The 16,589-nt window shown below is 42.3% G+C and overlaps 5 protein-coding genes across 5 annotated transcripts; 3 read left to right on the forward strand and 2 right to left on the reverse strand.

Moving 5' to 3' along the window:
- Positions 1–169: 169 nt before the first annotated feature.
- Positions 170–3,568, forward strand: J056_002156 (Calcium-transporting ATPase 3; the record flags this gene model as incomplete). The annotated part of the gene is made up of 6 exons (XM_009268020.1): positions 170–224; positions 271–446; positions 497–649; positions 696–2,827; positions 2,873–3,312; positions 3,360–3,568. 6 exons carry the CDS (start codon positions 170–172, stop codon positions 3,566–3,568), a joined length of 3,165 nt encoding a protein of 1,054 aa, XP_009266295.1.
- A 341-nt stretch (positions 3,569–3,909) lies between these two features.
- J056_002157 (uncharacterized protein) lies at positions 3,910–8,014 on the forward strand (the record flags this gene model as incomplete). Its single annotated transcript, XM_009268021.1, has 5 exons — positions 3,910–4,883; positions 4,930–4,994; positions 5,040–6,051; positions 6,097–7,605; positions 7,711–8,014. The coding sequence occupies 5 exons, from the start codon at positions 3,910–3,912 to the stop codon at positions 8,012–8,014; spliced, it is 3,864 nt and encodes a 1,287-aa protein (XP_009266296.1).
- Positions 8,015–9,745: 1,731 nt separating this feature from the next.
- J056_002158 (Transcription factor GTE10) lies at positions 9,746–11,954 on the reverse strand (the record flags this gene model as incomplete). The annotated part of the gene is made up of 2 exons (XM_009268022.1): positions 9,746–11,103; positions 11,150–11,954. 2 exons carry the CDS (start codon positions 11,952–11,954, stop codon positions 9,746–9,748), a joined length of 2,163 nt encoding a protein of 720 aa, XP_009266297.1.
- Positions 11,955–12,189: 235 nt separating this feature from the next.
- Positions 12,190–13,440, forward strand: J056_002159 (uncharacterized protein; the record flags this gene model as incomplete). The annotated part of the gene is made up of 4 exons (XM_009268023.1): positions 12,190–12,698; positions 12,746–12,876; positions 12,924–13,095; positions 13,143–13,440. 4 exons carry the CDS (start codon positions 12,190–12,192, stop codon positions 13,438–13,440), a joined length of 1,110 nt encoding a protein of 369 aa, XP_009266298.1.
- Positions 13,441–14,387: 947 nt separating this feature from the next.
- J056_002160 (Putative metal chaperone YciC) lies at positions 14,388–16,406 on the reverse strand (the record flags this gene model as incomplete). The annotated part of the gene is made up of 6 exons (XM_009268024.1): positions 14,388–15,153; positions 15,202–15,305; positions 15,352–15,843; positions 15,891–15,975; positions 16,084–16,185; positions 16,231–16,406. The coding sequence occupies 6 exons, from the start codon at positions 16,404–16,406 to the stop codon at positions 14,388–14,390; spliced, it is 1,725 nt and encodes a 574-aa protein (XP_009266299.1).
- Positions 16,407–16,589: the final 183 nt, after the last annotated feature.

Genomic DNA, 16,589 nt, shown 5'->3' on the forward strand with positions numbered 1-16,589 from the left:
TGCGTATCTCTTCGGTCACTCTTCCTACTTTTAATTTAGTAACCGTGAGAACCAGCTGACACCCTTTGACTCTAATCACTCAAGCTTCATAACCGCCAAGAGCTCAGAATTATATTACAGCCAAGCAATCATGCGGTCACTCCGAGAATCTTTCTCATCTGCAACCACCATGTTCGCAAACAAACCAAGTGAAACTTTGTCATCAACGGAGAAATCTGACCAAAGTGGGCGATGAGTAGACTGGATGATACGTGGCTAACATTTCTAAAGCACCAGCTCATGTCAGAGACTCATCCGATATCCTCCATGAACACAACGTCGATCCCCTGCTCGGGCTTTCTTTCGGTAGGGTCGATCAGCTGCAGAAGGAATTCGGACCCAACAGATTAAAACCCCCGCCCAAACCATCTTTGCTGAAGATATTCGGTACTCAGATCGGAAATGCTGTAAGTTGCACGCTCGCCTTGCCTCTTAATCTCATATGTCGTCATTGTAGATGACACTCGTTCTGATAGCTGCAATGGCTGTCTCCTTTGGTACACAAGACTGGATTGAAGCAGGCGTCATTGCTGCTCTCGTTATCCTCAACGTCACTGTCGGATTTACCCAGGAGTGGAAGGCTGAAAAGACTGTTGCTGCCCTCGAAAGTGTGGGTAAATAATACATGCTAATAACTTGTCTAACTCATAAAACAGGTAGGAAGTCCTACCGCTGTTGTCGTACGGCACGATGCTTCAAACAAAGGTCATGAAGGAAAAATTATCGATGTTCAAACCGACGAAGTTGTTCCAGGCGATATTATGATGGTTAAAATTGGAGATGTTATTCCTGCTGATGGAAGAGTTATTGCCAATCACATATCCAACCTCGAAGTAGACGAAGCCTTATTGACTGGTGAATCTCTACCCGTCGCTAAGCAAACTGAAACACTCGATGACAAAACATGCCCTGTTGGTGATCGTCTTAACATGGTTTTCTCCGGTAGTCAGGTGACAAAAGGTAGAGCTAGATGCGTAGTCACTTCAATTGGAATGAATACTGAGCTTGGTTCTATATCTGAAGCTTTGGCAACAAAAGCTGATTCTAAAAAGCGCGGTTGGAGAAGATTTTGGGAGAAAACGCAGGTTTTCTTAGGTGTAAAGGGTACAACCCCACTTCAAATAAAATTGAACAAGTTGGCCTACTTGCTTCTTGCATTAGCAATCATATTTGCCATCGTCGTCGTCAGCTCAACTGGATACGTTGACATTCCAGATTCCACGGCAACTTATGCAGTTGCTACTGCTATTTCTGTTTTGCCTGCTTCGCTCATTGCTGTAGTTTCGCTAACACTTGCAACATCTTCAAGAGAGTTAGCTAAGAGGAACGCATTAGTTCGTAAGATGGATGCAATCGAAACGTTGGCAGGTGTAACAGATATCTGTTCAGACAAGACTGGTACTATCACTGTCGGAAGAATGGTTTTAAAGAAGGCTTGGGTGCCTTCACGTTCTGAATCAACGGACACCAAAGTCGGACAAATCTATGCCGTTGAATCGGGTAAAGATCCTTACTATCCAAGAGGCACAATACAAGCACAAGATAACAACGCCGACGACAATGAGAGTGACGTATCAGATAGCGACGTCGTTCATGTAAATGAATTGGATTCTTCATTTCAGGAACTCGTTCAGTCGGCTGCACTCAACAATATGGCAACAATATCAGCTGGTGATGAAGGAGGCGAATGGGACGCCAAAGGGGATCCAACAGAGATTGCCTTACAAGTGTTCTCTCATAAGGCTGGTCATGGTAAACCTCATTTGACACATCAACCTAAGCATAGAGCAAAGAAGGAAGATCATCCTGCGCCTAGGGCTGATGTAAAGGGTCACTTTGAGATGTTAATCGAACATCCCTTCGATTCATCTATCAAAAGAATGACTACTGCATGGAAATTCGTTGATGCTCAGAATGCCGACGATTCCAAGCAACATGTCTTCATTTATATGAAAGGTGCAGTCGAGAGGGTGCTAGAAAGATGTACACATGTTTCAATAGGTGATAAATCAATTGAGATGACAGAAGATGCCAAAGATGACATCATAAAAAAGATGGACCAGTTGGCAGCTGAAGGATTGCGTGTTTTGGCTCTTGCTGGTAGAACGGACCGTCTTTCCAATGCTCAGACTGTGAAGGAAACTAAGAGAGACGATGTAGAAAAAGGGTTTGGTCTGTTAGGCTTAGTTGGTATATTTGATCCGCCAAGACCTGAGTCTAAAGGGGCTGTCTACGATTCAAGGCGAGCATCGATAGTCGTAAGAATGCTTACGGGTGACCATGCAGCAACAGCCGCATCGATCGCGATGTCAGTGGGCATCCTAGATAAGAATCACTCCAAATCTGCTGTAATGACTGGCCAACAATTCGATGCAATGACTGATGAAGAGGTAGATGCACTTGAAGAGCTCCCCGTGGTGGTAGCGAGATGTGCTCCTGAAACTAAGACTGGATTCGTTGATGCCTTACATCGTCGAAAACGTTTAACTGTTATGACTGGCGACGGTGTGAACGATTCACCTGCCCTTAAGAGAGCCGATGTTGGAGTTGCAATGGGACTCAATGGCTCAGATGTTGCAAAGGGTGCTGCCGATATCGTTCTGGCAGACGACAACTTCTCTACTTGTGTTCGTGCAGTCAGAAAGGGTAGATCGGTTTTTACAAACTTATCAAAATTTTTAGTCTACTTACTTGCTGGTAACGTTGCGGAGGTCTTGGTGTTGCTTATCGGGTTGGCTATTCGTTCTGACGGCAATGCTGTCTATCCTATCTCACCAGTTGGTGCACTGTAAGTAGTAAACTTGATGCGTGGATTGTCTGACAAACCGCGAAGCGTAATAAACACTCTTACAATCGGTCCAGTAGCTTTCGCGCTCGGTATCGAACCAACAGCAGACGACACGATGCTTCAACCACCTAGCAACTTCTTCACTATATTCACACCTACATGGTTCCTGGATCTATCCTCTTATGGATTTGTTTCGGGTGCACTCTGTTTTGCTAATTACATCATCGTCATCTATGCAAGAAACGACGGTAATGAAGATGTCTCTGCCAATTGCAATGAGGGTGCTGTCAACAGTGAATGTGAAGTCATATACAGAGCAAGAGCTGCAGCATATGCCTCACTATTGCTCATGCTGATGATCCTTGCATTTGGCTGCAAACATACAACTCGCAGTGTTTTCAAGATGAATCTGCTTGACAACAAGCTCCTCATTTGGTCAGCTGGGCTGCTATCGCTCAGTGTCTTCCCGGTTATCTACATTCCTGGTAAGTGCCTCTCTCAATGATATCACATATCTCATTACGTTAATTAGTGATCAAAGATCGTGTCTTCCAGGTCACTGGTATTGGATGGGAATGGGGAATGATTGCAGCAACCGTTTTGATATTCTTCGGGTACTTGGAATTATACAAAGCTATAAGAAGGTTATATATTAGAAGATCTATCAAGAAAGCTGATGTGGAGAATTTCAATGAAAAGGAAATTCGACTTGCACCAACAATGGAACCTAAAACTATTTAAATAAATTTCGTAATGTATTTAAAGTTGAAGCAATTGAATCTCTTATACGCACCTTCATGGGTACGGAGATAGCTAGAGCGGAAAGCTTAAACTGGGTGGATTTCAAACACTTTCTCAATAATGAATTAGTCGATAATTGCATGGAATCAGAGATAATTGAATTGCTGAAGAAATCGCAATCAATTGAATCTCCTTTATCAATCAAGTATACTTACATCTACAACAAGCTCATTATTTTCAACAAAAATCTTCCTTTTTTAACTCAAAGCGTCTCAAAAAAAACTTGGAAAGCTTTATTGAAGCGTCATGGCTATGACGTCGTTACGCGTAATCTTGCCAACATGTCTACCAGAATACCATTGTATGTCTTGCAAGATTACATTAGATCAACGCAGAACATTCATCTTTTGCATCCAAGTAACCACCACTTAGCCGCGTACGGTGACTACAATTATTATACATTACTCGCCAGTATAGCTATTAGATCGTCTGGCGATATCGACGTGGCGCGTAAGTGTTTCCAATTACTCGACGCTCACAGGCAAGATACTCATCAGAGCAAGTTCATAAGATACGATGAAGGTCTTTTGAGCTTTTTTATAACCATCTCCAAATTGTGGCGCAAGAATCAAGACAATGACGATATCACAAAGCTTTTGGGAGAGGTTTTGACACAAGCTGACATAAATATCCTAAACACGACGAACGTTATTGCGAATGCTGTTATCAAGTTACTCAAATCATTCCCCATTCAATCCCGTTTCAAATATCTCCACAAAATAGAAAAGAGGATCTCGCTCGCGATGACAATAGACGGTCAGCTCCTTCCAGGTATAACCTACAATGATACACCACAATTTGAAGGTTTTAGTATTTCCATACTTTACTTCCTACCACGTAAAATTTCACTACCGCTGCTCGAAAACATAAAGCTTGGAATATTACGAACAAGTTACGCAACTGGCATACCTTCAAGTCTCAATAAGAAGCTGTCACCTTTGATGGAAATAGACAAAGAATCATACATCAACGGATACAAAATCGCAATATTAGCTAGGGACAACAATAAAACTCATCTGATTCATGGCAAGGACTTAAAAAGCGACAAATTTACAAGGGACATCATAAACAATGTCAGAGATCGATGTAAAACAGCATCAGATAGAGAATTACGAAGGAGGCTTGTTAGCAAGCTGCTGCTATACTCGGCTCTAAGCAATACGGAACTATATAACTCTCTGAATTGGGCTTTGGGTCGCTTTGTTAACGATGACCTGATAAGGAGTGAACTACTTGCTGGATATAATGGCTTTGAGTGAGTCTGATGCTTTATATAACTCCGAGCTTACATAAGCGAATAGTTATGGCATGGTTGATCATTATCTACACTTCTTTGACGAGCTATCAGGCTTAGCAGCGATTCAAGGTCAGTTATTTGTGTATTTGAAAGCAAATATTAACAAGATTCTAGGTTTGGGACAAGATGTTCCAGTAAATAGGCAGCACGTTCGTGCATCTATACTTCAAGCTGCTGATACTGGTAATAAGCTACTGAAGAAATACCTGGAAGTTGCATCACACTCTTCAGAGAAGTTGTCTGAGTTCGCAGTCGAAGAATACGACAATCTATCAATGCTACTTCTTGGAGTACTCAATAAAAGATTTGAGCTTATTGAAAGGCTGAGGAAGTTGCAATACGGTAAGGAAGCCTTTGCAGAATTTGTGGGCAAGCTACTTGAACCAATTAAAAAGCTTTATGGGGAATGGCTAGTAAACAAACTCAGTGCTAAAAAAGGCTCTGCAATTTACCAACCAGCCAATCCTCCAATCATGCTTGTCCAACCGCACGACGTACTCCAACTTTACGATTCACAAATTGACATCACTCAAGTGCTTCATCTGCCACCATCAATACTTGGTGCAATAGTAGCATGTGAATTCATCGATACATTGGCTGAATATATGCAAAAAATCCGCGATGAGCACCCTTCCAATGCAAATGAACCCACCAAAACCTGCTATTATTCCAAGATACCATTTGTCATCTCAGTTCCAGAAACACGTAAACCACTTGGAAAGCGTTTGCGGCGCCTATTTGAAGATTATACACCATATTTGTCAGCAATTGCCCAGGAGGAATTAAAAAATGTTAACGGGTACCTGCTTCAGACTGAGTGGTTGAGAAGTGCTTTTGGAATCAACTTTTGGTACAAAATGCTGCAGAAAATTGGTAAACGCGAGAGGACGACTGTGTTAACTAGTACATTAAAGTCTCTTGCCGATCAGATGTCAAATACTAAAGCCAATGTTCTTGATTACTTTTATGCTGTCGTTGGTCTAGCAGCACCAGACCGTTGCTATGACATGACGGAGTTTCTCTGTTACTTACATTCTTGCGATACTAAATTGTTTCTAGAGCAACTCGACATTGATGACATTCTCAATGATACTGGAATCTTTATTGAAGCAACTATTAAAGAGGAGTAAGGATTGAAATTTGCTTTGTCTTATTATTGACGTCTTCTTAGATACATAAACATGTATCAGGACAATCAATGGCCAACAAATCCTTACCAAGTCGTCTCAAAAGTATTTACGCTGCTTAATTGTCAACCATACAGGGCCGAAAGATTAAGATGCAACCGAATCTCTAAATGCCTGAGCACGAACTTTCAACAAAAGCTAGCTGAATTGTCTACGCATAGTCTCGCTTCTGCGGTGAATGTCAATATCGAGAGTGACAAACTTGTTGCACAAGACGCTTACTCAAATAGCAGTTGGTTCATAGGCATTAATCTGTTGGCAGGCAGTCGAAACGGAGCTAATCAGATGCATGTTCAAAGGATATTAACCAAGATGAAAGAGAACCAGGCTAATTATACTAAACAACAATGGTCGTCGATGTTAAAGGATTTAATAACAGTCTTGACGCCGGTCGGACTTCAAGCTCATGATTCTATAATTGTCGAACTTATCGCAATTGCGAGAGATTCGGATCAAGTGCAAAGCCAGTTGAGATTGTTCAATGGTGGCTTATTAAGCACTATACCTGTCAGCAAAGCCAGACATTTCGTATTTAGATTATTTGACTTGATCGGAAAGAAAGAGATCCATAAGCTAACTACTATTAAGCTAATAGCAAGTGGTATGATGGTTCATGCGCAGTCAGTGATGACAGTAAAAGAAGTCTGTGAGCATTTGACAAGTATAGCCGATCAGGTTGATCATCCCAGCATTCAAGGATTCATCGTAAATCAGTTGCTGAGAATGGTGAATAATGATCTTCCAATGAAAGTGATAGAGAACACGTTGCGATTAAACTTCAACACCATTATCAGCCAAATGGAACTCTCCACTGAAATGATCTCATTGATCCGTGATACGTCAGTCGACTTTTCAGACATTCATTTGAAAAATATCACAGACAATTTAGATCTAGATGCAGGCAACAAACCTTTCGTAGAAGCAGTGTTTATGAGGACGCCCGAAGATATCCCTAATGGCTTCCGTCTAAAGTGGTTTCATTCTTTAGAACGTTTCGCTAATCGCTACATGGTGCGATTGGGTGTACTTGCTATCGCTTTTGGAGACAGAGTAAAGCTGTCGCATGCAGTCGCATGCCGAAGCGTCCCAACGCTATTCAAAAACTTTGCTATTAGGTGGGAGAGTTTCTTCGATAAGGACTCAACACTGCTGGAGGTGATACTTCAAAGTTGCACGCGTCTTGTCTATGCACTTGATGAAGACTTAAAGTTGGGTTCTACTCAAAATGGAGCAATTATCGACAGCTTATTCAATTACTCAATTGATTTTGATCAGGAAGCTTTCAACTCATTCACTTGTCTTCATAGCTTAGATAGGAAGTCAGACAAATCTTCGAATACTTTTACCTGGCAAGTTTTAGGCATACTGGCGGCGCATATGAAGAAACTCGAGGTCTTGAGAGAACCTTTAAAGGCGCTAAAGCTAGCTCAATTTGTCCATGAGTGCCTTGATCATATGGCTGCGACGCTCATTGGTAGTTTGGAGGAAATTAAGTTCGTCATTGATACTTTAAGTCAAAGTAATGTTGGTGTTTTTTCTCAGCGTCTGTGTTTGCATTTATTAGTGAGTGACATATCAATATTTAATACTACTGACAGGAAGAAGGTATACAAATCTGTTTTGTTTAACCAAAAGCTGGATGGCGGTCTGTCAGAAGTTCAAGACCATTTTCAAGATGAATATGTCGAAATTTTAGCTGAATATTACGCAAAGGTCTTTGACGATTTAACTGCCATCAAAGTCACAAACCAAGCTGTTGAGGCTGGAGTTTCAGATAAATCCATTTACGCTTATCTGAAACCATATACAGGAAGCGCGCTTGTGAAAGCACATACAAAGGAATTATTGTCAAATGACAAGTACAGGTATGTTGCCTCTAGATTACTTCTTCACAGAGTGTAAGGGAAACACCAAACACTATAATCTTGTAGATTATTATCGTTGATTGTTTATTCCTCTTTTGAGACTCAACTGCGCTATACGTAACTGTGCAATCGCGAATACTACATATGTAGCACACACCGGGAACCTCAATACCTTTCAAGCCTCTTCAGATCAGAAGGGAGACGACGGCGACATTTTAATTTGACGATCGAAATATGAATTTATGACACAAGGTGATTCTACTGTTAGCTTAATGAATATCTTTTAATAGGTGTTAAACGAGGTTTTATCTATGTTGGAATCGGGTCTTCATTCATCAGAGCAGCAATAATCCAACAACTAGCTGGTTCGTATTTCTAAAATCATTATGTTCTTCACCCCTGCACTTTCGATCATTTCAACCCTCTTCACGCGGTTGTCACACAGTAGCATGCTCAATGATGTACTTGCCCTAGCATTAAAGTCCCTGCAGGTTAGAGCAATACAGATATCATTCTGTAGTGATTGAATTTCCGACTAAATTAAGAATAGTTCGATGGTGAATAGTGTTATTTAGCGCTCTGTTATATCCAGCTAATTGTGGAGTATCGCAGGAAGAGTAATTTGAGATTCAAAAATGTACCTTCGTACTATGATGCTCATTAAGAATTTAATGCAGCCTTAACCGCGTTCTCATTTCAATTATTAGAAATCTCGAAATTCACCTGGTGAAGCCAGTCGCGATTTCAGAGTTGGGCTGACCCTCAGTTTTCTTTGCATGAATTGTATTTCAAGAGGTTTGTTAAAAGCCTGAATGACACTACTTTTTCCTTGGAGCCAGCATTGAGTCGTTTGGACGCTAATTATTAGAAAACGTAAATTGAGTTTATAGAGCCAAATACTAGTGTTTTTTTCTGGGCTCTTATGGTCTCCATGATCCAAAGGAATTCATTTCCATCCATTAATCCCATCAAATTCTCCAATTCTATCTTATAGCGTGCATCAGAGCAACGTCGAATTCCAACTTCCAAGCAGCCTACAGGGCGCCGTTGGAGGCTCAGGGATAAATCTTTGGTGATATTTTGTAAAACACATTCAGAGCTGTTTACGAAGCTTTTTTATTTGGAGATCGTCAAAACTCATAAATCATCCATCTGAGATGAAGTAGGTGGTAGTCGGGAAATTCAACTCTGTGAATGTTCAGCGAAGGGTTGATGTTATGATATATTTGAGATGCTTTAGTGATTATGAAAATGATAATTTTGCTAAATCATTCAATTGTCAGTATACAATATCTCTGCGATCGTCTTCTCACTTATTTGATCATTTGCAGTGTGTGCCTTGAGCAGATTTAAATCAATTGATTCCTTTGTAATGTTGAAATCGTCTCAAGGTATTAACAGAACTATTTAAAACGCCCTTTCATCCATAAACACATTTCGATGTCATCAGATATGTAGATAAAAATCCTAGATTGAGCGTTTTTGGGGTGCAAAGAGAGAAATAAATCCAATAATACATCTAAGCAATCGTTAATGTACTGAATATGCATATTAATATTCTCTATACATCCCTTACACAGTAATTTTATGACTAAGAGGCATCATCGAAGACAAAGATTGACCAAAGGAATCGATGAAATTTCAAGCACAAGAAGAACAAGAAGCAGCAGAAGCCCGGACAGATAGACAAGACGACTGGGATATTAACCACTTGGTCAAATAGACAACAATTCATTTTACTAAAAATACACGCTCTATGTCAGCTCTGTCAATTAATCAAGTGACTACTGGGCAATTTTAAAGCCACCTTCAACAGCTCCACCCTTGTATGCTCCGATTGAGGTGACTCTCTAGCTTCATTCCGCTGTGCTTGTTGTTTCTTAGCGGTACTAGATCTGCTAGCTCTTTTTGATCGTTTGTTTGTGACTGGTTTGGGTATACTGGGTGCGACGACTTTAAAAACTGACGATGTAGCAGGTCTATTACTGCCATCATCACTGTAGTTGTCATCGACGTCCATCTTAATCTCCTCCGGTTGAGCTTTGACGTCGACATTGTTCCGTGCCTGAGTATCCATGTTCACTTTTTCTGCCATTTCCTTCAATGAAGCCAACACACCGGCTGGATCATCTTCTGGCCTCTGGTGAATTTCTTCATGGGGTAATTTGGACAATTCTCTAATACTTTCATTGAACAACAGTGTGTGGCTGTGGACCTTCGATTGAGTCGACCGTAGGTATGACTTGTACGCTAAATCTCTAATCTCCTTTCGTCTAACGTCGTTGTAATACTCGAATGACTGCTTTACACTACCGTCCACACACCCACTCTTTATCTTCTTGTACACATCCTCAAACATTGCGAATTGATCTGACACTCTATATATGTACTTTTCTCTGAAGTATTTGTAGAGGCGCTGAGCACGTTCATCGTCTGGCTGTATACCAGAGTCTATTAATGACTCTTTGATAAACCTCGATATGCTCCGCAAAAACGCCTTGCCTTGCGTACCGCCAAAAAAGACATCATCGATGTACGCCTCGCCGTTCTTTATCTGATCGTGCAGGTAATTCCTGTAAAAGACCTCCCATCCCCCGTTCCCGGGAACTGGTTTGACTGGGCCATACTTTTCCTTGAGATACTCATATATCTCCGCCGACCTCTCATCATTCATCCGCTTGGACATTACATGTATCATGGCATCCCCTTCAACATGATAAGCTGCCTTGATCAAGTTGTCATTGTTGGCGCTCAATAAGAGTGGAACGTTCTGAAACGATCCGTAGTCAAGTACTGTGGCCTGTCGTGGTTCATCTTTATCTACCTGTGGTTCAGGTGCTGGTTGTGGTTGCGGTGTTTGAGATTGTGGGGTAGATTGTTGAGGAGTTTGTGATCGCTGATGAGGTTGAGGTGTTTGGAAATGCTGTGATTGATACTGCTGCTGATGTTGATGCTGATGGTGTTGTTGTTTCGGCTGGACATGGGTTGCATACTTGAAATAGAATCCTCTTTTCGGCGGAAGATACACCGGTCTGAAATTACTTTCCGTAGGCGGCGTACACACCGGCTGGAGGAACGGAGTATTGAATCTCCATCTGGATGGAATCAGAGACCAAGGATCATCAACTGGCAATGTGTAAATCATCAGTCAAAACAATGAGATTGAACCCACACTCATCAGCTTTGATAGAACCATCAGCATTCTTTTGATATGGATCTTTCTCAAGTTGCTCCTGCTCCTTTTTCGTCAGCCGTTTTTTCTGAATCCTGGACTTCTTGGCGTAGATGGAAGGTGTGTTGAGAGGAACAAAAGGATTGGGTTCTGAGTAGAGCCTCAGGTTGTCTAAAAACTGTGATGGGTTAAAAACGTCCAATTGATAAGATGGTTTGGGCTGTTGGGCATCGTCGACTTGGTGAACCAATGGAGAAGGCTCTGTGGGTTTGACGTCTTCATCCTCAGATTCTTCCTCATCCTCTGAATAGATACCCCAAGCTATTGGCAGGGATTGATGTACAACGGGTTTATCGTTGACAATTACGTAATTTGAGCTTTCTTGTTGCAACAGAGAAAGAAAGAAGGATTCAAACTCGATGGCCTTTGAGTGGAAGTAATTGTCAGGGGGATTGTACATCTTTGCGTTATTCGATATTAGCAGTAAATCCGCTTTGAGAGCATCCAAGTCCTTATAACAAGACTTGGATTTAACGGTGGAGAGATCCATCGGGAATTTGATGAGCTTGGTGTAGTCTCTGAGTAATTTTGTATTTACTGGCTTGTGGAAGATACCCTCGCTGTCAAATTCCCATAAAGAGTGTACGATATCGCTGATGGATTGCGTGAGCGACTTGGACTGCTTCTCTGGGAGCTGGGCTTCTTGCGGCTGCTCGAGCTTATCATCGAATTTAGTGAAATCCTTATCGTCCAAGATGAGATCATTGTTTATTAGATCAGTGTCGAAAATATCGTCGTAGTCCATCTTGTGTACGCCGATGATGGAGGTCAGCCTTAGAGATCTAAAATTATTATTATTAGGCGGTGTATCTGCGAGCGCTATTATTTGGCTTTCTAGATGTTTATTCGTGACCCAGCCCAAAAAATCTGTAACTAGCAGCTCTTTAGCTTCATCGTCGACACACACACCTGCGGAGCACAGTGAGGACCTGATAAGAGAGCAGCTATCGAGGAATTATGCGTTTTTAGGCGACGACTCAATGTCTAAGATACGCGGCTCGTTCGTCGTGATCATTGGTTTGGGCGGCGTCGGATCCTGGGCCACGACGATGCTGGTACGCTCTGGAGTGTCTAAAGTTAGGCTGGTAGACTTTGATCAAGTCACTTTATCCTCTCTCAACAGACACGCAACAGCTCAATTAAAAGACGTTGGGAAATCTAAAGTGGATGGTGTGAAACAATACCTCAGCTCAGTGGCACCTTGGTGCCAAATAGAAGCCCAAAATGAGCTCTGGAATGAAGGCGTAGATGGGGATAGACTGCTGTCAGGTAGTCCTGATTATGTTATCGACGCAATCGATCACATACCGACCAAAGTCGCTTTATTGAAGAGGTGTAAGCAACTCAACCTCAATGTTCTGTCTTGTGCAGGCGCGGGTGCTAAACAAGATCCCTCACGTGTCCAGATTGCTGACATGTCCAACACATTCGAAGACCCTCTCGCAAGAACGATCAGACGCAAGTTGAGATCTGATGGCGTTGGTATACCGTGGGTGTAACATTTCTTAGGAGTGTAAATCAATAACAGAACTTCAGTGTTGTCTATTCAACTGAGAAGCCAGGTGATGTCAAACTTCTTCCACTCCCTGAGGAAGAATTTGCCAAAGGCAAGGTGCAGGAGTTGTCTGCCTTTGATGATTTTAGAGTGAGACTTCTTCCTGTGTTGGGTGGGTTGCAACCATGTTCTTTGTTGCACCGCTGACACTCAAATCAGGCCCCCTTCCTGCAATGTTCGGTTTGGCTGCGTCGACTCATATCCTATTATCGTTGGCAGGTAAAGAGGACTACGCGCCATTGCCTGTGAAGAACAGACCGAAGCTATACGAGAAGGTTTTTAGAGACTTCCACAAGAAGGAAGGAAAGCCTACTGTGTACGGCTCAAATGAGTGAGAATACTATCTTCAATAAACCAACCATACTGATGGACACGCAGACCAATATGCATCGACGTAAATCAAGTTGGCTACATCCTGGACGAGATCTACAATGCCAAGAGCGCTCTTCCACCACACAACACCCTGTCTAGACCAGCTTTAGTTAGATGGGACACGTCCAAGCCACTCTCTATCACCAACTTGGCTGCTATGGAATACAAAGATGCTCAGCATCATTACGGATCACTATTGAGTCAATGCGAAGGGTCTGGTCTACTAGTTTGGGGTCAGGAAGCGCAAGATTACTTCACTAGAAAGTCGAAGGAAGTTGAAAAGGATCTCAAAGCATTAGAGTAGTCATATGTAGCTTATTCATATAGAATACAAGGAATACCTCCATCTAAACTTTCAGTTAAGCCAGTTTACATCAGAGCATTACAAACGACAAATTCTGGTATGAAGTACAGCGAGCAGCCAACCAAACCTCCGCAAAACGCAAAAGGAATGACGGCCAACAAGCAACTAATGTCCAAAATGCCATTTGCAGCTATATCTGAGAATGGATAATAACTTTGGTGTCATCGTCTTGTTTAGAGGGAGGTATGACATTTCCAAAACAAAAGACAATAACTCAAACAAGGTACTGGCTTTAGTTAATGACTGTATAGATTGTTAGATGGTTGTATATCCAAGTAGAAGTGCGAATAGCGTAAACGTTGTCAGCGTTAGAAAGTGTCTTTTGGTAAATAGTTATCTTCAGCGAGTTTACAGAAGCAGAACTGTTATTTACTTGATCATCATCGAATACGCCCATTCGCACCTCAACAGCAATTTACTTACAAATTGGCTTTCCCAATTATTGAGTTCATTCAAATCTGCATGGCCAGGTCAGCGACTTCAAAATGCGTTAAGTCCGCAGTATGTTCAGTTGGTGGTGCATATGCGTTGGTACATTTATTCTTTCACCCGCGATTAGCAGCCCGTAATGGGTGGGCGTTTCATCATCGATCTTTACTGAGGACTTGAGAGCACTCACCCAATGTATACAAACGGCCAGGATGGATATATCATTCATAGCCTCATTTGACTCTGAAAGATTTATCCGCTCCTCACCGTAGCGAATAAAAGATTGCTCGAGCGAACAGCAAAATTTATAGGCGCAAAAAAAATCAGATTATATAAAGTCACACGCGTTTTAAGTACTGTTTGTAATCTAGCATCTGAGTATGCTTCTCTGAATCTCACATGTAACATTTCACTCACTTTGCGCGTCAATTATCGTGTTTGCTATCATCTTACAAAACTCAGTGCTTATGATTGTGCTTGTGTCCATTTCCATGGCTATGTGCATATCCGTCTTCTCCAGCCTCGTCTTCCTCCTCATCTCCGGGGAAGTTCCAGTCTTCAAAGCCGTCCTCGAACATCTCTTGAAGCTTGACCCACTTATCGTCTTGGTATTCCATCTTCATGATTTCATTGTATTCCTTCATTTCTTCGTCATTCAGCAAACACTCGTCGAATGCCTCCTCTATTGCTCTAAAATTTTCTTTCCTTCCAATCATTACTAGCTCTTGCCTTTTGTCGCCGTGTTGGCCTTCGAAGTCGGCTTTTATTGCTGTCAGTGCTAAGCCATCAACGTCCCAATCCTCTACTGGGGTCGACACATACCACGGATTGCCACCGCCAATAGTCAGCATGACACCTGCTTGACTCAGCTCACCCATCTGCTCTCTAGCTGGAAGCCAAATGAAGCCCTTTGAACGGAATAATCCGGCAAATATTGACGATTGCTTGTCTCGAAGTCTTGCTGCTGGATCTAATTGTGGTTGAATGTCTGTGTTTACTTCTTCTTCATAATCATCATCGCTTTCTTCATTGTCTTCGTCGTCTGCTTCACTTTTATCTTGATCTTCATCTTCTTCTCCCCCCTCATCCTTCCCCTCCTGGTCTTCTTCCATAGCATCTTGTATAATTACCCAGTATTTGCTGATGAGCTGCCACAATCTCAGTGGGTGGAATGGTCTGCGCCTTCTGTAGACAAAGTGGCTGATACCATATTCCTCAGTCTCACTGGAGTTCAGGTAAGACATTTCACGAGGAATTGAAAGTCACACTTACGGTTTTGGAGCCAACTTGGTCTTTCCATCAGCTTGTTTCACCTCTATAGGCAGCATCTCGCGCAGCGATTGCAACCAACCAGCCGACGTGACACATGTCTCATACTGAGAAGCAGATTAATAGCAATCCTATAGGGCACAGTGAACCCACATCAAACTTGTTGGTATTCAGCACCTTCTTCAAATCAACTTTTGAGTATGAGCATTCAGAAATCTCAGCCTTAGGATTCAGGGATTTGATTAGTGCTTTGATCTGGTTCAAGTGATCTTGAGACACAAGTTCGACCTTATTCACAACAATATGTGTTGAGAATTCGAGCTGATCGACAAGTAAATCGGTTATGTTTCTCTCGTCGCTCTCATCCACTTCTCCACCTTCTCCCATCTCTTGAGGCCTGTCGGAAACAAAGTCAACTGTATTGAAGTCATTCATGAAGTTTGCGGCGTCTACTAGCGTAATAAGACTGTCTAAACGTGCTTTAGAGATGATGCCCCCTTCTGCCAGCAACTTGGCCATCTTAGACTGAGTTTCTTTGTCTTTGGTTGACGACTCAGCGAGAGATTCCTCAATCTTTACAGACTCCTCAAGAAACTCGAAGCTAAACGCTTCTGCTACCTGCATTGGTTCGGAGATACCAGTCGACTGTGAGACCATGTCAGCAAATTTACTGTCCAAATGGGCCTTCACACCTCAATCACGAGATAGTCGTAGTTCTTCTCTTCAGTAAGTAGTGCAACCTGCTCTACGAGATCTTCGCGGAGTGTGCAGCAAATGCTGAATGGATTGTTAGTAAAAGGTGAAAGTTTTCAAGTGTGGCATTGACATGAAGAGGGCAACGCACGCTCGGTATTGCCAGCCAAATGCAGTGCAAATTTCACTTACCATCCGTTCTGCATCTGTACCATCTTTTCACCAGCCTTAGTGAGCTTGTGATTCTCGACGTGCATTCCATCGATATTCAGACTGGCCATATCGTTGAGGATGCTGATCGCGCTTAGTTGACATTCTATCTGTCAGTGCGTCACTCACACAGCGCAACGGAGCCCATGGTCTTTGGAAGTGAGGATGTGTTTAAGCAATGTTGTCTTTCCACTTCCCAAGAAACCAGAGAGCAGCGTGACGGGTAGCCTGTCATCGTGAACCTTGTCTAGATTAAGGTTTTGGTCAACGCGTTGCTTCTTTGTGACTGTCTCTACTGTTGACATGGTGTCTGAACTTTGCGAAAGGTGCTTGTTGGTAAGGCAAGAAGGCGAAGACGGAACGTTATCAATCAACAACTGCTACAGTCCACCTCAAATTCCTAAAATATTATTTGCCGACTGCTCAAGTACACAAGTGGGCGACGCCACGATTTGAGGACCGCCCTGGTCTTGCTTTTGAAGATATAT

This window comes from Wallemia ichthyophaga (genome assembly GCF_000400465.1).
Source record: "Wallemia ichthyophaga EXF-994 unplaced genomic scaffold scaffold2, whole genome shotgun sequence".
In the NCBI taxonomy this organism is placed as follows: domain Eukaryota; kingdom Fungi; phylum Basidiomycota; class Wallemiomycetes; order Wallemiales; family Wallemiaceae; genus Wallemia; species Wallemia ichthyophaga.